The sequence below is a fragment of the Acyrthosiphon pisum genome, chromosome A3 (assembly GCF_005508785.2).
Source record: "Acyrthosiphon pisum isolate AL4f chromosome A3, pea_aphid_22Mar2018_4r6ur, whole genome shotgun sequence".
NCBI classification, from domain to species: Eukaryota; Metazoa; Arthropoda; class Insecta; order Hemiptera; family Aphididae; genus Acyrthosiphon; species Acyrthosiphon pisum.
The window spans coordinates 2,252,083-2,274,703 of NC_042496.1; the positions used below are offsets into that span (position 1 = coordinate 2,252,083).

The following is a 22,621-nucleotide window of genomic DNA, read 5'->3' on the forward strand; positions in this document are numbered from 1 at the left end:
CAATAGTAATTGTGTTATACACAAACACTCACTAAATGTTATTTTTTGAACCAACGGAATTTTTGAATGTGGAATTACCGAAATTAAATTTGAAATCTCTCTAATAGCCTCGTATAATATAGATCACGGATAAATTATTATTATCTTTATTGATATTGAAAAGTATGCTTTGTAACAGTCAATGTCATAATCAATCGTAAAAAATAAAATAAAAATATTTGTAATGTAATATGACGTAGTTGGTATATTTTTGTTCATAAAACAATATATAAAAGTATAGTTATAATTATTTATGAAAAATAAAATAATGCAATATGATATAATTTATTGACTATAATTGACTATACTATACTATACTATGATATAATATAATTATTTATTGCTACATAACATAACAATTTTGTTTTACAACAATTACACAAAGTACACAAAATAGGTAATGTCCATTTCATGAAATGGATGGCCATATAATGTATTTTCGTCAAAATTCACGATCTGGACAAATTTCACTATCTGGATATCCAGTTCATGAAATGAGTGGTTTCACTATGTGGATGCGACATGTATATTAAATATTTCACAAATATAATTTTTATTTTGTGTAAACAATTAGATTATACAATCCGTTAACACTATATCTAGTTATTTTATACCTATATATCTTTGTTCACAGCGAGTCTGAGCCCGATACTATTCGATACAGCACACACATAATATGTGTTTCCTTGAACGATCGTTTTATACTGATTTATGTATAGTTACACTCAAATTTGTTTCTTATGAATAACATGTTTATGAAATATACACTTATGTACATGTATAAATGCGTAATCGTACAATTTATAAAATCCAAAGAAGTTCACGGTTCAAAATAATGCATATATTTTCCAAAAAAACTCAAAAAACATTAATAATACCAATACTACACAGGTTAAAGTAACAACCTTAGCGTACGCAACGCTGCATTTGGCCATTTAAACATGCGACTCATTTCGGGACGTTACCTATCAGAAGCGGAGTTTGGTCTGCATATTCTAGCCTTCATGGTTAATATTACTACCTAACCAACATTTTAAATAATACTTCTAGATCGTAGATTTTGGTAAAACAACAAAAAATATTTAGTTTATTAAAAATTATAATCACTGCAGTGAATAATATGCACTAATAGTTAATTCTGAGTAGTCACTAGTGAGTAGTGAGTAACATATAAATGTACCTACATAGATAGGTCCAATACACGTGATGTTAAAATATAATCTACCTATTAATTATGTATAGTTTTTAATGGACTTTGTCAAGTAATTAGTATAAACACACTAACCTAATTTATATAATTTGATCATGTAATTTATTATTGTTTTAATGTGACCTCATTCTTCACGAACATCTAATATGATTATTGATGCGAACAATTTAACAAATATTTAATAACATTCTAGTTTTAAAAATAAAAAAATAAACCACAGATTCTATTCTTGAAATATGAATATTTGTTACAACTAAAATATTATTCAACTACATTTTTTAAATGTTAGATTCTAATTTTTTGAAAAATAACATACAAATTCAAAATATTTACTCAAAAAATGTATACCTAACCAAACCAACGTGAACATAAACCCCATGATCCCCTCCCCGCGAGTACGCCAATGACACTAGAGCAGAAACAACTTTTTCACCGAATTGTGTAGAGGGAAATAGTATTAAAACTTCACTTTAAAGCGTTACTTGATAATAGTCAAGGTACCTAACCAAAAACGTGGCAAGAATGTTTGATTAAATTTAGGTTTCAAACTAGGGACTGTCATTGTAGAGATTTATATCAGACTATCGATGAAACTAAATGTCAACTAATTTTATAGAACTCGTACTATGATAATGTAGTAAAGATAACATTCAATTTCATACAAATACATAATATGCGATATAAAATATAATATACCTACGTAATATAAATGTATAACGGAGCGTGCACTGAACAGGTGGTATCGCGGGTAGCATTATTACCTACTACACGGAACACAAAAATACCGATAACTACATGACGTTTTAATATAGAAATATTATACCAATAGTATATTGGTAATATAAGATAACTTACATAATATCCATCATGAGGGCAATGCATACACGCACAGACCATAATACGCGACCAGAAAGACGGTAGCGTCGTCGACCCTATAGCTGACATAGGTACATAAGTGTCGCGAACCCCTGGGAGGTCACGGACCACAGGTCATGGACCTCCGGCATAGTGTAGGTACACCGACACCTAATGATTATAGGTTCATGGGTTTTCATAAAATTAAATTAATTATTATTGTTATCGTAATATTGTTTGATGATTTGTATGATAAATTCACATTCATCATTATTTGATTGTGAATGTTTTTGTGTAGATGGCACATTACAAGCACAAAGTGTTCGAAGAGGAGACGTCAAGCATGGGCTCGGTTCATTTGACAGAAGGAGTTACGGCGTCCTCCACACACATCCGTTTTTATACAGTAATGATTAAAACCATACGAAATAAATTATAACGAAAATACACTATACGTTGGTAATAATTGAAAAAAGTATATAAAATGTATGGTTCACAGGGCAAACCTAAAAATATTTGGTCTCGGTTGAAAAACAGAACGTCGTTGGAAAAAGTTCTCCTAGCCTTAACCCTGATTAATGGTGTGATATTGCTATTTATCATTAATCTACCAGTGCATCAGGAAAAGTGTAGTCCTCACCAAATTCCAGACATATACGAGGAATCTGATTCTTTTGTTAGTACCGGACAAGGTGAGATTTAAAAGTGTCGTCAAATGCATATTTAATATAATATATATATATATTATCAATTATTTCCTTTATATGCCATGGAATAAGATGGACTAAATAATTAAAAGTCATTTTAGGACTCCATTATAAATTAATTAAAATATTAGAATAATATATAATATCATTTATGCTTGCCAGAATAAACTCTCGCCAAGCAAATAAATAATTATTGGAGCAAAATAAGTGTACTTGAGTTTAATTAACTTAGCATTTATTCATTATTCACATATTTATAATAGTGCTCGGTGGCGTGCTGACAGCTATTTTTTGAGGCAATTTCCTCAGGGAAAATACGGGTGGACGGGTGGGTTACTAGGTGTGCAACTGGGCACTAGTTTGATCGTACATTTTAAATATCATATAAATGTATACAATTTGTTAAAGTATCAATTGAGTACGAAAAACCTGATGGTGGTAGGGTGGGAGGTCAAATTATATAGTTTGCCTCAGGTCTGAAAAATGTTCTGCACGCCACTGATAGTGCTTAAAGTTCTTAAAATGACTATTTTTTTTTTACTTGGCAATTTTTCGCATATGAAATGTTATTGTTGTGGTGTATAAATATATACATATATTATAACAAATCCACGGGGAACGCGTTATAGGTGACTTTTTCCTAAAAACTGTTAAATTATAATCGATTGAATGTCCGCAGATTATTGTATGAAGGAGACGTGCGTAACGACGGCAGCGTCCATAATCAAAAGTATGGACACAAAATCTGATCCTTGTCAGGACTTCTACAAATACGCTTGTGGTCAGTGGATAAAAGCGAATCCGGTGCCGGACGGCAGATCTATGTGGGGCATGTTTAATGAGTTGGAAATGAACAATCAACTTATAGTCAAAAACGCACTAGGTGCGACTTGTTTTTTTTTTTTTACATCCTTTATATTATAAAATTTGTTTGTTATTTTATAAGATAAATTTATTTTTATAGAAGCAATTCCTATGAACACTAGTAGCAAAGCTGAACTCAAAGCGAAAATGTATTTTACGGCCTGCATGGATCCAAATAACACTATCGAAACGTTAGGTGCCAAACCATTGCTGGACCTTATTAAAGACATCGGGGGATGGAACATATCAGGAACATGGAATGTATCTTCGTGGAAGTTACAAAGGACTTTAGAAACGGTTCACAATCGGTACAATATGGCCGGACTGTTCTATTGGATGGTTGGCGAAGATGACAGAAATTCAAGCAGGCACGTAATTCAAGTTAGTATTCAACAAAATGTGCAACTAGTAGGTAAACCCGTAAGTCCCTGTATAATATATAACGTGATTTATCGATCAGTTCTTACCCATTTTATCCTATAATAATCTGTTTATTCAAATTCTAATTTTTGGGAAATTAAAGTAAACTTTAAAAAACATATTTTATTGAGGGTACTTAGGTTTTTATACAATTTAAGTAGTATTTTGTAGTTACTAGAAAATACAAACTTCTTTATTTTTTCATGGTAGAACAACAGTTTTTCGTATAAATAATTAAGCAAAATATTTTTTTGTTGGGAATATTGATGTATTTTCATAGAAATTTGAACGAGTAGTTTTTGAGGTATTTAACTGCATGTAGGGTTTTAATAAATGTACTAAATGTTCTTAATAATGGTTTTAAGCTCATTAAAATATAAAATAGACGTAATATTGAGCCTCGTACTCATTGTTCTTGATACTTAAAAAAATCTTTATAAATTAAAAATATGTTGATAAAATAATATTAATTCAGCGCCTACTATAATTTTAATATCATCATAGCCCCACTAGCCCCAGTATCTTTTAAACCTATTGTCATGGACTATTATCCTTGGTACAAAAATGAATAATACGTGATTAAATGTATTTGAAAAATGGTTTCTATTGTTCGTAAATTATACGCAAATGGGTTGTAAAAAAGGTAAATGTGCGCAAATTAGTTGTAGCCAATTTCATTAATGGAAAATCGGTTGTGATCATTTTTTGTGAATTTCCCAGTATATATAATTTTAATTATTTTTTTGTATGTCTGTGTTAATTTAGGTCGATGAAGGTGGATTGACTTTACCAACTAGAGATTTCTATTTGAACGTTACAGCAAACCAAAAATTGTTAGATACGTATTTAGATTACATGACAACGGTGAGCTTATAATTTATTCATATATTTTGTGATTCACTTTAAGTAAAAGTACATTAGTACAATAGTTTTTTGGGATTATATGTGATGTAATTTAATTTTTGTTGTTTTTTTTTTTTTGCATAATAATCAAAAACTAAACTTAACTGACTCCTTTGGGCCTTGTTATCAAAACTTTACTTATTATTTATTCATTAAATAATTGAATTGAATTAAAATTGTTTATGTTTGAGGTTTTAGATTGGAACTTTATTAGGCGGTGAACCAAATTCTACAAGACTTCAAATGAAAGAAGTTATTGAATTTGAAACACGTTTAGCTAAGTTTACAGAACCCGATGAAGATAAACGTGATGAAGAAAAGGCCTATCATATTATGTCTATTAGTGAATTACAGAATTTAGCCCCATTCGTATGTATATTATATTGTTTTTTTAATAATAAATATTTTCACAAATTTTAAGCTAAATGTTTGTACAGCTTCAATGGAGTCGCTACTTCAATGCAGCTTTTCGATTAGTCGATAGAAAGATTACAATTAAGGAAAATGTCGTTGTATACTCTCCGTCATTCATGGGAAACCTTTCTAATCTAATTACCGAGTACAGTAAAACTCCGGAAAATAAGACGTAAAAAATTTATTTTTAAAAATCTTTATCTCAATTATAGTTTGCTGATTATTAATTATTTTACAAACAATAGGGTAATTAACAATTATCTGGTGTGGCAAACTGTCAGGACAGTTACTCCTTATTTATCGAAAGTTTTTCGAGACGCATATAAAGGACTACGAAAAGCATTGTTAGGATCGGAAGGCGGTGAAGAACCCTGGCGGTACTGTATTAGCGATACAAACAACGTATTGGGATTTGCTTTGGGAGCATTATATGTCCGTGAAGTTTTCCACGGACAGTCAAAAAAACTAGTAAGTATATAATAGTGAACAAGATAGGTAGGTTAAACAAAACAACAAAAAAAATCGGTAACTAAATATTTTAAATATTTTAAACTTAATATTTTAAATTGTTTAGGCTGAAGATATGATAAATGAAATAAGAACAGCATTTAAGGATAATTTTAAAAACTTGAAATGGATGGATAAAGAAACACTCATTGAAGCCGAGAAAAAAGCAGATGCTATAACAGATATGATTGGTAATATTATACTAATATATAAACGGTTCAAAAGCTACCTATAAACAAAAAGGATTCACCGTGGAAATATTTTAGGTTTTCCGGATTATATAATGGACTCAAATCAGTTGGATGATAAATACCAAAATTTGACTGTACGTTCCGACGAATACTTCAATAACAACTTACGTGCTATTCAATATAACTTGATGCAGTATTTATTTAAGCTCGATCAGCCTGTCAATCGTTCAAAGTAAAAATATACCACACGTTCAATCGAATATCAACTTAATTTATCGATTTTCTTTCAGGTGGAGCATGACCCCTCCAACAGTAAACGCATATTACACGCCAACCAAAAATCAAATAGTCTTCCCAGCGGGTATCTTACAGGCACCATTTTTCGATCAAATGCAACAATCTTCCATAAACTATGGCGCCATGGGAGTAGTCATGGGACATGAACTCACCCATGCATTTGACGATGAAGGTTAGTTTAAAATTGTAATCATTTGTTTTATTGGTAAATATTATTCAGTGTTCACTTATGCAATACGGAAAATATCGGTTTTTATTAATATTAAATTATTTGTGTTTAAATATTTGAATAAACATTTTTAAACTAAAAGGTCGAGAATTTGATCGCTTTGGAAATTTACACCAGTGGTGGAATAACAAAACAGTAAGCAAATTTAAAGAAGCGACGGACTGTATGATCAAACAGTATTCCAACTATAAAGTTAACGGCTATAATATTAATGGAAAACGCACATTAGGTATGCTAAAATGAAATTACTTATTTAAAATAATTATTTTCATGACAAACGATTATATTTCAGGAGAAAATATTGCCGACAACGGTGGACTTAAAGCTGCATATCGTGCCTATGTAAAGTTACTTGAAGAAAAGAGAGCTCAACCAAACCGTTTGCCTGCTGTCCATCTTACTACGCAACAATTGTTTTTCGTCAGTTTTGCACAAGTTAGTGTAAACAACTAATAAACAAAAGAAATTGATTAAAATAATTCTTTATTTATAAGGTATGGTGTTCATCGAGTACAGAAGAATCCCTCAAATTACAAATGGAAAAAGACTTGCATTCACCATCACAGTATAGAGTAAATGGTCCATTAAGTAATTTCGAAGAATTTTCAAAAGTATTTAACTGTCAAATAGGAACGCCTATGAATCCCGAAGAAAAATGTATTATATGGTAAAATATTCAAATGTTGGAATATTTGATTTGGCCTATATAACTAAAAAAAAAAGTATAACTTAATTGAAAGTAAAATTTAAAAATTGTATAAGGCGTAAGCATATTAATTACCTAAAAACATTTATAACTTAAAATAGAACATATTATTATGACTATATTATATCATTATATTATATAGTTTTTGACAAGGCTAGGCATGTATCAAAAAGTTAAAAATTTTAGGTTAAGACGTTAAGTTAATTCAAATTTTTGTATTTAATGAGTATAGATTACCTTTTTAAATTTTAAATTGAACAATATTTTACAATTATGTATTTTTTTTATTTAATAAGAAATTATTTTTAGTATTGTTTTTATAATTTTTACATGTACTGGTGCGTTCCAAAAACGTAATGTGACCCAATCTATTGATTATACGTTTAATTAAGTTGGTACAACTTTACATAATATGCAATATGTTGATTTTAATTAGTCACCCTAAGCGTGAATAAAAATGAACAATGTCCTTAGTACGTTCGTTACTATTCACAAATACTAAATGTTTAATATCATTAACATTTTTACTTCTTAGTCCTTACAAACATCATAGAAATTAGCAAAACTGTATAAGCTCTGTTCAAAATCTTTGCTTTGAATGTGATAACTAGTGGTAACCTTCACCAGAATCCTTTGACGAGGAATGTGAAACAAAGAAATGCCAAACTACTATTGTTATGATGGTTTAAGTTCAATTATTACAATGTCAACAGCAAAAAAAAGACTAATTCTAAAATTTGCATCCGCAACATATTATATAGTCTTAAAACACCGCACACGTTACAAATATATTTGTAAATTAGTTAACAGAAACAAAAGTACAATGATATTTACATTGCTATGCATGTTCAATATAAAAAAATTGATCAAACATATATTTTTACTAAAACCGTGATAAATATTAACTAAGCATTTTTAAAATTACATTAAGTAAGCGCCACAAAATAGGTTGGGAGGACAAGTTATATTAATTATACAAATTTATGTTTGTTTTTCGATATGTTTTGATTATTTAATTTTCGACTAGTGTTAATTTGAATATTAATTATTATTTACTTGCAAATATTATTTTATTCTTTATAAAAGTGATATTCACTTAATAAAATACTTAAGTTTTAACTTTTTTAAATCACCAAAAAATACAAATAAATTTTAATTTTAATATGTATATGATTGAATTGTTTGTATTAACTTAACTTAACGAGTTAAAAAAAATATTTAACTTACTTAGCCTTGGATTTATTAATAATTCAAAATCATTAATACATGTTGTGTTTTTTTTACATTTTTCATTAATTACTTCTTCTTTGAAGATTCCCATGAATGTTATTGTTTATTTTTTTACTAGTATTATGTTTATCTTATTTTTATTGATGTTTTTAATTATTTAATAATATGTTTTATTTTATCTTTAATAAATGAAATATTATATCACCACATGACGTCATGAACTATATTATTGTTTATAGTATAGAATATAGATTATGGAATGATCTCGTTTCCTAAACAACAACCTGCAGTATACATCTGGTTCATTTTAGTGGAATTATTTGTTTGAAATTGAAATGGAAAAAATATGCTATTATATAAATTAAAAATTAATAAAAATATTTGAAATTAACATGTCGACTATGGAAGAGAAGCCCGAAATAGGTAAACATACAGCATCTGATGTACTTACTCAACACTTTTTCTTATATATTTCGCATATAAAGCGAGCATTTGACAATTTCAATCAATGTATGGATAAAACAATTGTTCAGGTACTCAGTACTTAATATGGGTACTTATAAATGTATAATTTAACAAATAACGACGAGTATAAAAGTACATACAATCAAACCGATTGTTTAAGTATAATATATATTGTTACACAAACTATCCTAAGATATTGGAAACTGACTGTTTGGTATTTGGTTAAACAGTAATATCTATATGTAAACTACACCCTGTTAAAATATACTTGCAATATAGTAATACTATATTTGAAAATGTTTAGGCTTGGATTAATAAACTAATGGAGTGCCCTCATCCAAACAATTTTAAAGCAACTAAACGTAATATGTATTTGGCACAGTTACTAATACATTTATATGACGGAAAGTTACGAGCTCCGTTTACGCGAATGCCATCTAATAGACCCTTAGAAACCTTTGACGAATTACCGTTTTACGGAAAACCGGATACACTTAGGGAAAATAACATAACTCCTGAAGTATTCAACCAAGAATTACCATTAGATGAACTTAATTATATTTCATCGGATGAACGGACATATATAGCCATTCAGAGTTTAAATGATGGCTTTACAGTATTTGGATATGTAGCAGTTACCATTGGACATGTATGTACGGATCCGATGTGGTTGAATTCCCGAGGAGAAACTATGTAAATATATATATATATAATATAAACAATCCAATTGTTATAAGCAAATCAAATAGTCTGAAACTTAATCTTAAATTTGAGACTAAAGAGGAATTTATGTAGAATCAATAGATACTATGATGTAGGTATACCAATGAAACTAAATATATTATAAGCATTTCCATTACATATTTCGGTGCATCCTAATTGGCTGGCTTCCTGGTTGTTACAAAGGGTAAGTACTTATATCCAGAATGGTTCCGAATTATTTTAAAATTGTCCTTCCAATTTTATATAGAATTAGGAGTGTCTAAAAAGTATGCAAGTATAGTAAAGTTATGTTTTTTTGTTTCAAAACAGATAGGTCATATTTTTTTTTTTAATTAAAAAATATAAAATAAATAATAATTAATAATTATAATAATAAACGTAGTATGTTTCTTTGTTTTTTTTTGGATATCTTATTTCATTGAGGTAAAAATAATATTAGTTATAACTTATAAATATCATTCTATTTAGGTGTGTATTTCAATTTTTAAATTTGTCCATTTCTGTTTTTATATATGTTTCAAATTGAAAGTCTTTATCGGGAACCAATTCGGATATCAACTTTCAGGTATGGGATCCAATTACAGTCACATATTCATAGGAGTGCCTTCCCAATGTATATACTACTATATAGTCATATAGATAGATAACCTTTTTTCACATAGCATACCTAGATTGAATGTAATTCATCGATAGTTCAACAGTTGCAGATATGTGTTATGGTACTATATCAATTTTTGTAATGTTCAAAAATATTATTGAGTAGGTTACCTATTTATTGTGTTATTATTTGGCATAGGCATAATTATTTACCGTTTTATTCAGTATTATTACCAATAATTATTACTACTACCAACAATTATACTACCAACACGGCATGTTTCAATTAAAATATATGATTGATATGACCTACCTACCATGGTATTGACTGCATCCAAAGGCCTATATTATATTCATTATAGTTATATTCATATGAACCTTTGTGTATTAGCCACTAGCCACTTACCAGCTTATAAGCTAAATAAGACTTGAATTATTACTATTAGCTATTATACCAACGAACATATTTTATATTGATTTATTATTTAATGTATTAATTTATCCTTTACCTTATGTAAGCGTGGACAGTAGACTTATATCCTTCTGGATTAACCGTTGTTTCTGCGTTCATGATAAATATATTCGCTAGGAATTAGCGGGAATTCGGAATATTTATATTATTTGTAATGTATAGACAGTAATAGTGTTGGTAAAACGGTGGGGTGGCGAGGGAGGGAGGTTGAGCCCAAATTACCATTCTTTCAATTTTTATAAGAGCTAATAACCATAAATTATATTTTTAATAATCAAATAGTGCATGTTAAAAAATCAGTCATACTCCCTCCCCTTTTTTTGATAAAATCATTTGACCGCCGCTGCAGTAATATAATAATATTTGTATATTCTTTAGTAAAAGTCCAATACCTACTTCTCAAGATTTACCAGTGAGCACTCCTTTATCAAAGAACTCACAAGAACTTGATTTAGTCTTAATTGACAAGCAGGCAAGCAATGGCCTGGACATTTTAGTAAAAGAAATCTGGGATGTGTTATCTGGACGACATAACCCAGATATCAGGGAACGTGCTGGTGGTTTTTATCTCACGCTGTATACCACTATCCAACAAGAGATGCTCAATGAACAGAATAATCTATGTTCGACCAAATTTCAAGATCCTTTTGTTAATAGACTGATATTTTTCTTGGTGGAAGATTTAATGGCTGAGGGTGTACGTGACACCGAGGCATTCCATCGATTCAATCAACTATCAATGTTAAAAAAACGAATCAAAGCAATTATTGTTGAAGTATGATTTTTATACCTAATCATTATTTTTTAAATATTATTAAATTCAAATATCTTAGTGAAATTTGTTTAAATTTATAACGAATAACTAAAAAATTCAGTATTGAATATAGAAATACATTGTATCTATTTCCTTGCAGTTTTATCATCATATGATTTACCTACTATTGACTAGCTATTTAGGTATATTTGGCATAGATGATCTAATTATGTATAAGGCCTTGTTGTATATAGATTGAAACCAGACGACGTGTTTTTGAAGAAGTCAAAAAGTCAATAATAATGCCTAAAATGCAATTTCATCTACATTCATCGATCAACTGTTCAAGCGTTATATCTGAGATGATATTACAGGAAACACTTAAAATGGGCCCAAAATCAACGAATTTTCTATTCACACAGTATCCTTTGTCCGTGGTACAAAAGTAAGCAGATAAGTAAACTTTTTTTAGAACCTAAATTTAAGTTTGTTATTTATTTCTATATCTATGGTTCTTAAGTAAATAAAAACCTGATTAATTAATAACAATTATTTTATTATAATGTAATGAGCTTATTATTTCTATATTGTTATTGCATACGACTTTTGCAAGCAACTGTGCCCGAATGCCCGATATGAATATAATACCTATGATCCGTATTGTTTGGTTTAGTTGGACATCATGTTTTTTACAGTTTGCGTTTCCAACCCATACTGCAGACACGCACAGGTTTTCACCCAAAATCAACTTTTTCTGATTTCGTCCATATTATGATCTTTTTTACCCAAACTCAAAAAAGAATGACTTGGTTTTCATCCAAAGAAATATTGTTCATAGTAGACAAAAAAACATTTTGGTTACCTACCACCATCATTAAAAATAATATATTAATAAAAAAATCAAATAATTTATCCAAAGTTATGGCACATAGATATGTGTAAAACATAGAAAAACGAATTTAAATGTATAAGTGTAAAACAAATTAAAAAAAAATTATATGATAATAAAAATTGAAAACCAAATTATTTATCAAAATGGCCCATGGATTAATTTAGAATCTGGAGTTTATTATATAAGCTATTGCTATAATAATATATTAATATTACTTTGGGCAAAAATATGAAGTGCCGGTACCTACTGGACCACACTATACGTCTGTATAGACACATTACACACATTACGGCACATTACACAAGTAACCACCTAACCTAACCTACTAGAGCTGATGTTTTTAGTAGGTACTTACACTTGCATGATATCCCCAGCTTTTAATGAGCTTATATTTAATTTCTTTATTAAACTATGTCCTTAAAATGTTTAATCTTGTGTAATTTTAGATTTAAGATAATGATTGTTAATGAAAAAAAACGCATAATGCAGTTAATCAAAATACGTTCGGACAGTGTAACAGGTGAGATGTACAAAGATTTGAGAGAATCAATACGACAAGGTTTGCGTGACTATCAAGCCGCTCGAAATGAATGGCTCAGGGCTTGGCGAGTAATCAAAGAATACGAAGAAGCATTAAAGATTAAAGACAAATTGACATTGAGTGTAAATTACCAAAGTATCAACGACAAATTTTTGGAAATAATAAAAAATGAAATTGATATAGCCAAAATTCGTTATAAGGTAAAAAAATATACATATGTACCTATAAACTAATGACTAATGAGTAATGAGTAATGACTATAGAGCATTATTATTGGGTTCAAGATTTTTGTTTTTATATTATGTTCAGTAACAATAATATTCAAATTATTTTGAAATTTAAAAGACAGAGATTTTTAGTTTATTTTTAAAATTTTAAGTGTTTATTATGAGATACAAAACTAATAATATATAAAAAATAATAATAGTTAGTTGTTTGAAATTTGAATACTATAATAATTTTACCTATTTTGAAGTCAAATCAAATGTTCAAAAGTTCACCCAATCCAATTACACAAATCTGAGAATAAAACGAATTCAAACAATATAATTGTTGAATATTGTTAAATACTAAAATCTCCACGAATTTAAATTCAATTAATTTTCACTTGAAAACTGATACTCGTACGTTTCAATAAATAATATAAAACACTGATTAATATCTAATAAAAATAATTACAATTTAAAACTATTAATTATTAAATATTAATAGCTAAAACTAACTAACACAATATAACTATTTATTATTTATTGTAATTTAGAAAATTGAAGAAAAAAATAACATACTTGAAAATGAAATTTATTTGTTGAATAAAAAGATACATGAACAAAATAATATAAACGTATCGGAAACAACGCACGCAGAAGAACGAAAAAAAATGTATTTAAATGAAATAACAAATAAAAACATAGAAATACAACTCAGGATAGCTACCATCGATCATCTGAAATCTATTATCTCCATTGACTAAGGGTAGTGTTACCTATTTCAAATAAAATCTTATTATATATCTTAAAATATTATAAAAGTAAATATATTTATATATTCTTTTTATTTTTTTATTGGTCTAGAGCCCGGCAATACTATGGTCATTAGCTATTGTCGAGGTTACGGTTGGTAGGGTTGGAACGGTTGGTATGGTTGGTTGGCAACACGTGTATGTGTCACAAGATTTTTTGCCACTATGGACCCGGGTGGTCTCCCATCCGAGAACTAGTGGCTGCGGTTGTTGCTTACTCCCGATAGACTCAAATCTCAGTCACGTTATGTGATTGATTTCAGCCACTGCACCGGCGCACCGCTCCGAGCCACATTTGTGTATTAAGTTTATGTTTTATGTATAATTGACAATATTGTATTACCTTAATTTTCAAACTATTATACTATATTGGCAAAACCTACTTATATTATAGATTATAATTTATAATACTGCTTAGATATAGGTATGTCATAAATTAATATGTTAAAATTAACATTTAAATCAATACAAGTTAATAATCCAAAGACAATAAAAATAAAAAACCCTTTAATGAGGTAGGTATCTAGTACCTAGTACCTACCTATATATTGACTGTTGTAAATATAATTCATATCTGCGTATCGAAAGTATTTTTATTAGGTACTAACAGATTTTGATATTAATTTGTTGGTCTTTATTTCATATTTTTTATAGTAGAAAAAGGCTTCAATATTCAATATTGAGCTAGGCTGGTTTCGGATAGCAATTGGACCTAGTTTGTACTTAATGAGGTTAAATAATATAATACAAGATATTATTCAAAATAATCGTTAAAAACAAAACAATGAAAAATCAAACATTATATGGAAAAACGCCATAATACGATTTTAATTATTTATTGTAATTCAAATATGAATAGCAGTAAACAATTGAAATTCTGAAAAGAATATTTATACCTATTATCATTTTCATAATTATATGGTATCATTTTCTTAATTATATGGTATAATTTTCTTAAATATATGGTATCATTTTTAAGAAATTTTTAGTTATTCATTGTTTGATTATATAATATGATAAAAATGTTTTGCCAAGTTACAAAGGTTCCTCACAATTTATTCTCACAGTAGGTAACTTAGCAAACATTGACAAATTAATCAAAATTTTTTTTTATTAAGCATGCTTGGATTTTTTTTATAATCATCGATGCGTTTAAATTTAGAACATTTACAAATTATTTTAATGTTTAAATAGATACATTCATTTATTTTAATACCTGGGTACTTAATGAGACTTGAAAATTCAAATTTGAATAAATGATTTCTCAAAAGTTGTTCTTCCTGGAATTTATAAATAATAAATAGATTAGTGTAAAGCCATATTATTTTTTTACGAGCATACGAAATTATGAAATATAAATATCGTTAAAATTGAATAATAAAACATACATTAAAACGTAAAATAACGATTTATTCTCAAACAATTATTATTATCTGGTTGTAATTCAAAAAATGTTAATCTTAAAATAGTGGACATGTGGGTACCGCTCTGCTGTACAGTAGTTGTCACTTGTCGAGCATGTCGTTGTAATGTATGTGAAAATACATATTACCTATAGGTACTCAGATTTGTTTGTTGTAGACATTTGTTCTTCTTTTAAAAGTGAGGTTTTTTCTAGTTTTCAGTTTGTATTTATGGAAATGGTTCATTAAGACTAGTTTGTAGTAAATTTTTCGACGGTTTTCATTTGTATTATTTTAATTTGTCGATGGTGGAATATATATATATATAATGAGATGTCAGATGTCAAATTAATTATTATTTATTGTGCACGGAACAATAATCACTTAGGTTTCCAATTTGCGCATTTCTATATATCTATAGGTATACACGCACCAAACTATTCTTAAGGAATTCTAAATTTGTATGCATAATGATATGCATTATGTATTTATGTACAATATACCTATATGCAATATATATACTCCAAATAAAATTTCATTTATCGAGATAAAAGCATAACACGAGCCTAGGTTTATTGCTAAATCAATATTCAATTATTGTTGATTAGATAATCATCTAATATGTCTAATTATCATATATAAATATAATTTATGTTATAATCGGGTTATGGTAGCTATAATGTCATATAATATATATAATATATAATATGATGTATTATAAATAATTGATATAAATATATGATTGATATAATTAGGACTCGCGTACATGTATAGATATATATCGTGAGTATTTTAATCGTTTTTTTATGCGCTCGCGATATGGCGTTGTCGAGGCCGATTAATGTTTTTTAAGTATAGTAAAATTAAAATATAATATAACAACGATACACGGTCGGTCGGGTCAAATCCGGAATAATAGGTATATAATTACAGCGTAAAGCGCGGTACTTACCGTTTGTCAGTGAGCTTGTAACATTACAATTAAGTATATTATTCATAAAATATTTCGCACAAGTAGGTACGTCCCATATGGGCCACGGTTAATATAGTAACAGTTTTCATTATATTGAGCGTGCCTATCTATTATAATATGAGCTACCGCGACGATGAAAGCTGATCTCGACGCGACAGACGACGACGTTGCCCCGACGCCGCTGAAAGTGTTTGTAATTCGTACCTATCCGTCGTGATAGTAACGGGATTCCGATGATTAATTTACAATTTGACCGTAGTCCGTAATATCCGTCGTCATATTATTTTCACGTCGTCCGTTTTGAATTTTCGCGTGATTGCCGCGCCGTCGTGTCGCGACGAATAAAATAAGTCACGAGTGAGCGAAACATGTGTTAGGTTGCTCTTATCACCGACTGTTATCTCCTCTTCGTGTCCTACTCATCTATGACACTGACCTCTCTCGCGCCGCTGCTACGCAAAGTACGACAAAAGTGACCCGAAAAATTATTAATATTGCCGAGACCAGAAACCAGACGAAAGCGCTGACCTCGCCTTCTCTTTCGGGCCCCCTCCACCGTTTCACGTCACAGGTAAGTCAAAGGCCAGCGACGTGACGAACACAGTCCACGGTTTTTGTACTCCTCTCCCCGAACGTGTTTGACGATTGGTCGCTGTAAGCCGAAATGGCCTACGGTATGTTGCACGTCGTCAGGGGTCTCCCTAAGAACGCACTGAAGACAACTGCTGCCGCCAGACGGACGGCCCAGTTCGAAGTAAGTTTTACGCGTCAGCCGGTGGATGGTACACCGGCTGGTGAACTTTCAGAAGACCACAGCGTTAAATTAATTATGATCCAATTGTTTCATCTCCTTTGCCCACCATCCAGGTCTCCAACGAAACACGAAGGGTCCACAGAGGGAACGAGACCGCCTGTCCAAGGAGGAGATTGTCAATAGTTGCTACATCTTCCATTAGTCCGTGAGTAGTCAAATAGTACCCAGAGATTTTTAAATGTCAGTGTATTAATTATACCTTTTTCTCAGGATATCACTTTCTAGTTCATCCAATAGAAGGTCTTTTGATCAATGTCGCTATTTCCAAACAAGTGCAATCCTCTGTAAGAAAAACATAACATACAAATTAAACATTTATTAGAAATAGTATAATAACATACACATTTAACATTTTATTGGATAATATAATATTTATTAATAGGGGAAGAACATGTTTTAAAGACACCAGCTTTTGCTGATTCAGTATCCGAAGGTGACATGAGATGGGAAAAAAGTAAGCACTGTGTAATACAATATGATAAATTGATAACTACCTAATTGACTTTCTAATATATTATTTTATTAAATTATGCTTGTGCAATCCATTATAAACAAAAATAGAACTTAACTGACCTGGCAGTTATTGTACTCAATTGGCTCCTGTACTGTGATATAGTTTATTTTTTTCTTTCACAGATGTTGGCGACACAGTAGCAGTAGATGAAGTTGTTTGTGAAATCGAAACAGATAAAGTAAGAAAATACTTAAAATATTCATAAATTATAATAAAAAATGGATATTCTTTTAAGTCAATATAAATTAATATCCTTTTTTTATTAATTATTTAAGACTTCAGTTCCTGTTCCCTCACCAGTCAACGGAATTGTTGCACAGCGACTTGTTGAAGATGGTGCTACTGTCAAAGCTGGACAAGATTTGTGTACAATTACAATCACGGGTAAAAATAATTTTTTGTAGTTTATTTTACATGTATGATGTTTCAATAAATGATTAGAAGGAGGACCTGCACCAGCCAAAGCAGCTCCTAAAGTTGAAGCTACTCCTAAGGTTGAAGATACCCCTAAAGCTGCTGAACCGGTACCACCTGTGGCTGTAGCGGCAGCTGCTCCTGTTCCTGCAACACCTCCACCACAAGTATCACAGCCCCCACCACCAAGAGTAGCTGCACCACCAGCAGCCGCCCCTAAAATGTCTCAACAACAAACTGCCACTGTTAAAGTACCACCAACTGATCCTACCAAAGAGATAGCTGGAACCAGATCAGAACACCGTGTTAAAATGAACCGTATGAGATTACGTATTGCCCAACGATTGAAGGATGCTCAAAACACTAATGCCATGTTGACCACTTTTAATGAGATAGACATGAGGTAATCATCAATTTTTAAAGAATTACTATTTAAGGAATGCATACCCTAAAACGTACAATTCAATTTTAGCTCGATTATGGATTTCCGAAAAACTAACCTTGACACTTTTCAAAAGAAACACGGTTTGAAATTAGGTTTTATGTCTGCATTCTTAAAAGCGTCTGCTTATGCCCTACAAGATCAACCCGTTGTCAATGCTGTAATAGAAGGCAACGAAATTATCTACAGAGATTATGTAGATATATCTGTAGCTGTAGCAACTCCTAAAGTATATATTTCAATATTAATAGCACTATTTGACCAATTGTTTTAAATATATAATATCTCATAAATAGGGTCTATTGGTGCCTGTCGTGCGCAATGTACAAGACATGAATTATGCAGATATTGAAAAAACAATTGCTGCTCTCGGTGAAAAAGCGAAAAGAGGTGCTATCGACGTTGAAGACATGGACGGAGGTACTTTTACTGTCAGTAATGGTGGAGTTTTCGGATCTCTAATGGGAACACCAATCATCAATCCACCACAATCTGCTATTTTGGGAATGCATGGAATTTTTGAAAGGCCTATTGCTGTTAAAGGACAGGTTAAAATCGATTACTCTAGTTCTTTTGTCTTTAAAATAATTAGTAACATATTTCTCTTTTATTAATTAGGTTGTCATAAGACCCATGATGTACATAGCCTTAACATACGATCATAGACTTGTAGATGGACGTGAAGCTGTACTATTCTTACGCAAAATTAAAGCTGCCATCGAAGACCCTAGAATAATTGTTGCAGGATTATAAACTACAAAATAATTTAAAGCCAGCCGTACTTAGACATAACAAGCACTTATTAATTTAATTATATTATAATGAATTTATCCTATAATATTCACAATTTTTTTTTTTTTTTTCATTCATTAATATGTAATTCACTCCTTATTCGCCCTTATCATTGTTTAATGTGTATAGTTATTGTAAAAAATATAAATATTTCATACTCATTCAAACTATAAAATTGAAAACGAGCAAAAAACTTTTGGATGAGTATAATTTATCGTAATTAAAAAATAACAATTAAATTTGTGTTTTTTTTGGGGGAAATTTACAAATGTTAATTATTTCTTAATGAGACAGTAAATGTTTATGGACCATCTGTTCTTTGTTGATGAGATGAGTAGTGTTGTTTACTAGCTTCATGAGGTCGTTGAGTCCAAATGACCATTCATTCAACACTTCGTTTACAGATTTTCCAACTGAAAACTCAACCACACCTGATGGACGATCGATTTTGGCTGTTACAGATTTATCTACGACCATATTAGATAATAATTGTTCAGTATCCTGCAACAGATATTTAGAGTTTTAGTTACAATAAAATAATTTAAAACTAAATTAAAGAAGAATAACAATTCATCCAACCTCTAAAGTCATATCTAATAACTGAGACATTCGAACAACTCTGATTCTTGAATAATATTTAGCCATTACACGAACATTCTATATATTATACACACAATAAAAAAAGCAACAGTTTTAATTTTTAATTATCAATAACTTAAAATATGTAAAAATTATTATCAAATTTTGTTTAAGAATTTAAATAATATTATACATACGTGTTCAGCAACTCTATTTTTAAGATCAGCCCAACGTTTTTTTCCTTTTTCAGTACTTTCTGAAAATACATCTGTAGCTGTAGACCCAGATTTTAATTCAATTTCATAATCCTTACACAACTCTTTCCATTGAATCAATTCCATAGTGGTAAATAATTGCAGGAATGATCTATTAACAATAAGAACAAAACAAAAACATTAGAAACATAAATAAATGTAATTTAAAAATACATACTTGTACTTTGGTATTTTTTGTAAAGTTTCATCTTCAAGAATTCGATGAGTTAAATCAGACTGATGATTATCAAATGGAGCTAATATGAGGTATAATATTGCATTTTGCAAAGCAGCATTACATTTTGTTTCATCAGAAATAATCTCAGGAGTAACTTGAATAGCTCTATAGTGGCGGCAAATATCTAAGTATTGACCATCATGTTCACCCAGCTCAATCATTAATCTGCAAAATATATGTTATAATAACTATCTAAAAAATGATCAAACATTCTTACTTGTAGTATTTTAATTTAAGTTGCTGTATTTCAGGTTTAACATCATCAAAAAACTTTGTGTTTATTTTCTTTGATATAATCTGTGTCCGAATATAATCTTTCTTAGCCAAACATAATCGCATCTGTTCTAAAATGAGTTCAACTTTTTCTTGTTTTTTCATTGAACCATAGGTTTCCACTTGCAATTCTTGAATGATATTAGCAGCGCCAGTTACATCGCCTTCATCTTCTTTAATTTGAGCCAACTTTTGTGTGAGACGAGCTCTATCTACTTCCACATATATCTGAATAACATGAATAATACATTGTGAATTTGTTCGAAAATATTTATATTTTAATTTTAATAAACTAAATTAATAATGAAGTTCAATAATACAACATTTAAATTTGTAGCATCAGATTGTTTAATTCAAAATAAAAATTGAATTATTTACCTTCCCTTCAGTAACGTTTCTAAGGGATTCAATTAATTTCAATTTTGTCTCTTTATCCGGTGTTTGGTCAATGAACGTACAACATTCTCTGACCATAGCTGCAACTGAAAGTTTCAACTGTGATCTTCTTTTAGTTAACATAACAACATGTTCATTAAGTAATGCCCATTCTTTAGCTTCAAAACATAGTTTAACAATAGCAACCAAAACTCGACTAGTTGAAGCCATATCACATCCCTTAAACATAAATAATACATTAGACAGTTGATTTTTTATTTAAAAGTAGGTAATTATACATTTATATGTGTGTACAAATTATTGTCCAAACAATTTATCAATCTTAATTATTATAAAATCAGTAGTGTTTTTATATAGGCTCTCAAACTCAGGTCATAACACATTTTATTCACGCATATATAAGGTGTAACAGGACTCTTTAACAAATTTCTTTTACAAACGTTGCTACATTTGTTAAATAGACAATAGACCTGTTCATCCTGTATATTTTATGACCAATAATTTAAAAATATGGTAACAAAAATGTGAGCTCATTCAATTGAAACTATTAACTATCTTTTAAAATAGATTTCTTTAAGAAATGGGTGAAATAGGTACATAGTTAGGTATTTAACATTAAATAGGTATGTATATAAATTATGAGTTTAGATACAAATAACAATTCATGATGTCATCAGATGTGTAGTTGTATTAAAATAATAAAAGAGATAACTCACAGTTCTAGTTTGTTTTTCAAGCACAAGTAACGTATCTAATGCTTCTTGTAATTTGCCGCTGGCTGCCAAACTTTCTGCGACAGCAATTTTTTCATCGCACGTAGAACTGTAGTCTACTTCCATTTTTACTACACGACCACCATCGGTGGTCAGAGGTTCCAAATTGTCCATCATCTTGATCTATATTATGTTTAATGGAATACATTATTTTGTTATTCTAATATCATCGTTTACACAAATACAAAGAAGTACATAAGATGAAAAGGAATTAATTATGTTTTATAATATATCACTTACAAATGTTTGATTGAACAATTGAGTTTATTAGTTATATCGCAATTCACGTCTTTACGTACAAAGAAGAGTAATACAACTTTTATGCTTTCCGTAACTCGTATCAACAATAAATTACCTTTTTAGATGCTACCACTAATTTATAAAGTTGCAAATCACGAATGTGTCGTCGATCGGGGGGTTTTCATGGAGGAATAACAAAAACAATTATATTTCTGTTGTCGGCAGTCGGTCATAGGAGATAACCGTGGTCGTGGTAAATCATATCACCTATAAATTCTGTTCCACGATTTTCTATGGTTATTACTTATTAGTTTCAACCACGGCCACGGTTTCAACTTTTGTTTAGTTTCCTATAATATTATATTGTTTTATGCAACTATATTATGTTGACTATACTAGACTACTTTGAATAGGCTTAATGATGTGATAGGCTTAATATACTCATATACTAGTATATGATTTAAGAGCTTAATGAAAGGCTA

General features: G+C 29.8%; 4 protein-coding genes across 5 annotated transcripts in view; 3 read left to right on the plus strand and 1 right to left on the minus strand.

Moving 5' to 3' along the window:
• The window catches only part of LOC100165050 (endothelin-converting enzyme homolog), a 15,501-nt gene extending 8,143 nt beyond the window's left edge, over positions 1 to 7,358 (plus strand). Inside the window, exons 2-15 of the mRNA XM_001944575.5 lie at positions 2,403 to 2,510; positions 2,604 to 2,796; positions 3,491 to 3,694; positions 3,776 to 4,056; positions 4,861 to 4,959; positions 5,197 to 5,367; positions 5,436 to 5,584; positions 5,658 to 5,880; positions 5,987 to 6,110; positions 6,186 to 6,342; positions 6,401 to 6,579; positions 6,719 to 6,865; positions 6,929 to 7,071; positions 7,131 to 7,358. Of these exons, the coding sequence (XP_001944610.1) occupies positions 2,403 to 2,510; positions 2,604 to 2,796; positions 3,491 to 3,694; positions 3,776 to 4,056; positions 4,861 to 4,959; positions 5,197 to 5,367; positions 5,436 to 5,584; positions 5,658 to 5,880; positions 5,987 to 6,110; positions 6,186 to 6,342; positions 6,401 to 6,579; positions 6,719 to 6,865; positions 6,929 to 7,071; positions 7,131 to 7,307 (2,355 nt within the window). The 3' untranslated portion in view covers positions 7,308 to 7,358. The remainder of the gene's footprint in view (positions 1 to 2,402; positions 2,511 to 2,603; positions 2,797 to 3,490; positions 3,695 to 3,775; positions 4,057 to 4,860; positions 4,960 to 5,196; positions 5,368 to 5,435; positions 5,585 to 5,657; positions 5,881 to 5,986; positions 6,111 to 6,185; positions 6,343 to 6,400; positions 6,580 to 6,718; positions 6,866 to 6,928; positions 7,072 to 7,130) is intronic.
• A 205-nt stretch (positions 7,359 to 7,563) lies between these two features.
• Positions 7,564 to 14,401, plus strand: LOC100569606. 2 transcript variants are annotated; one of them, XM_003245428.4, is made up of 7 exons: positions 7,564 to 9,105; positions 9,342 to 9,730; positions 11,208 to 11,604; positions 11,838 to 12,028; positions 12,922 to 13,216; positions 13,777 to 13,988; positions 14,087 to 14,401. In XM_003245428.4, exons 1-6 carry the CDS (start codon positions 8,965 to 8,967, stop codon positions 13,984 to 13,986), a joined length of 1,623 nt encoding a protein of 540 aa, XP_003245476.1. In that variant the 5' UTR covers positions 7,564 to 8,964; the 3' UTR covers positions 13,987 to 13,988; positions 14,087 to 14,401. The 2 variants fall into 2 exon arrangements, with proteins under 2 accessions (XP_003245476.1, XP_003245477.1); XM_003245429.4 differs by lacking the exon at positions 14,087 to 14,401 and having other exon boundaries at positions 7,564 to 8,995; positions 13,777 to 14,054.
• A 2,412-nt stretch (positions 14,402 to 16,813) lies between these two features.
• Positions 16,814 to 19,625, plus strand: LOC100162331 (dihydrolipoyllysine-residue succinyltransferase component of 2-oxoglutarate dehydrogenase complex, mitochondrial). Its single transcript, XM_001943985.5, has 10 exons — positions 16,814 to 17,164; positions 17,278 to 17,369; positions 17,435 to 17,508; positions 17,607 to 17,678; positions 17,861 to 17,916; positions 18,014 to 18,122; positions 18,180 to 18,555; positions 18,625 to 18,823; positions 18,891 to 19,142; positions 19,213 to 19,625. The coding sequence occupies exons 1-10, from the start codon at positions 17,075 to 17,077 to the stop codon at positions 19,345 to 19,347; spliced, it is 1,455 nt and encodes a 484-aa protein (XP_001944020.2). The 5' UTR covers positions 16,814 to 17,074; the 3' UTR covers positions 19,348 to 19,625.
• On the minus strand, positions 19,577 to 22,299 carry LOC100162960 (26S proteasome non-ATPase regulatory subunit 12). Its single transcript, XM_001945443.4, has 8 exons — positions 22,140 to 22,299; positions 21,843 to 22,022; positions 21,109 to 21,345; positions 20,675 to 20,958; positions 20,398 to 20,622; positions 20,163 to 20,331; positions 19,966 to 20,043; positions 19,577 to 19,887 (listed from the first exon to the last, which is right to left on the minus strand). Exons 2-8 carry the CDS (start codon positions 22,014 to 22,016, stop codon positions 19,669 to 19,671), a joined length of 1,386 nt encoding a protein of 461 aa, XP_001945478.1. The 5' UTR covers positions 22,017 to 22,022; positions 22,140 to 22,299; the 3' UTR covers positions 19,577 to 19,668.
• Positions 22,300 to 22,621: the final 322 nt, after the last annotated feature.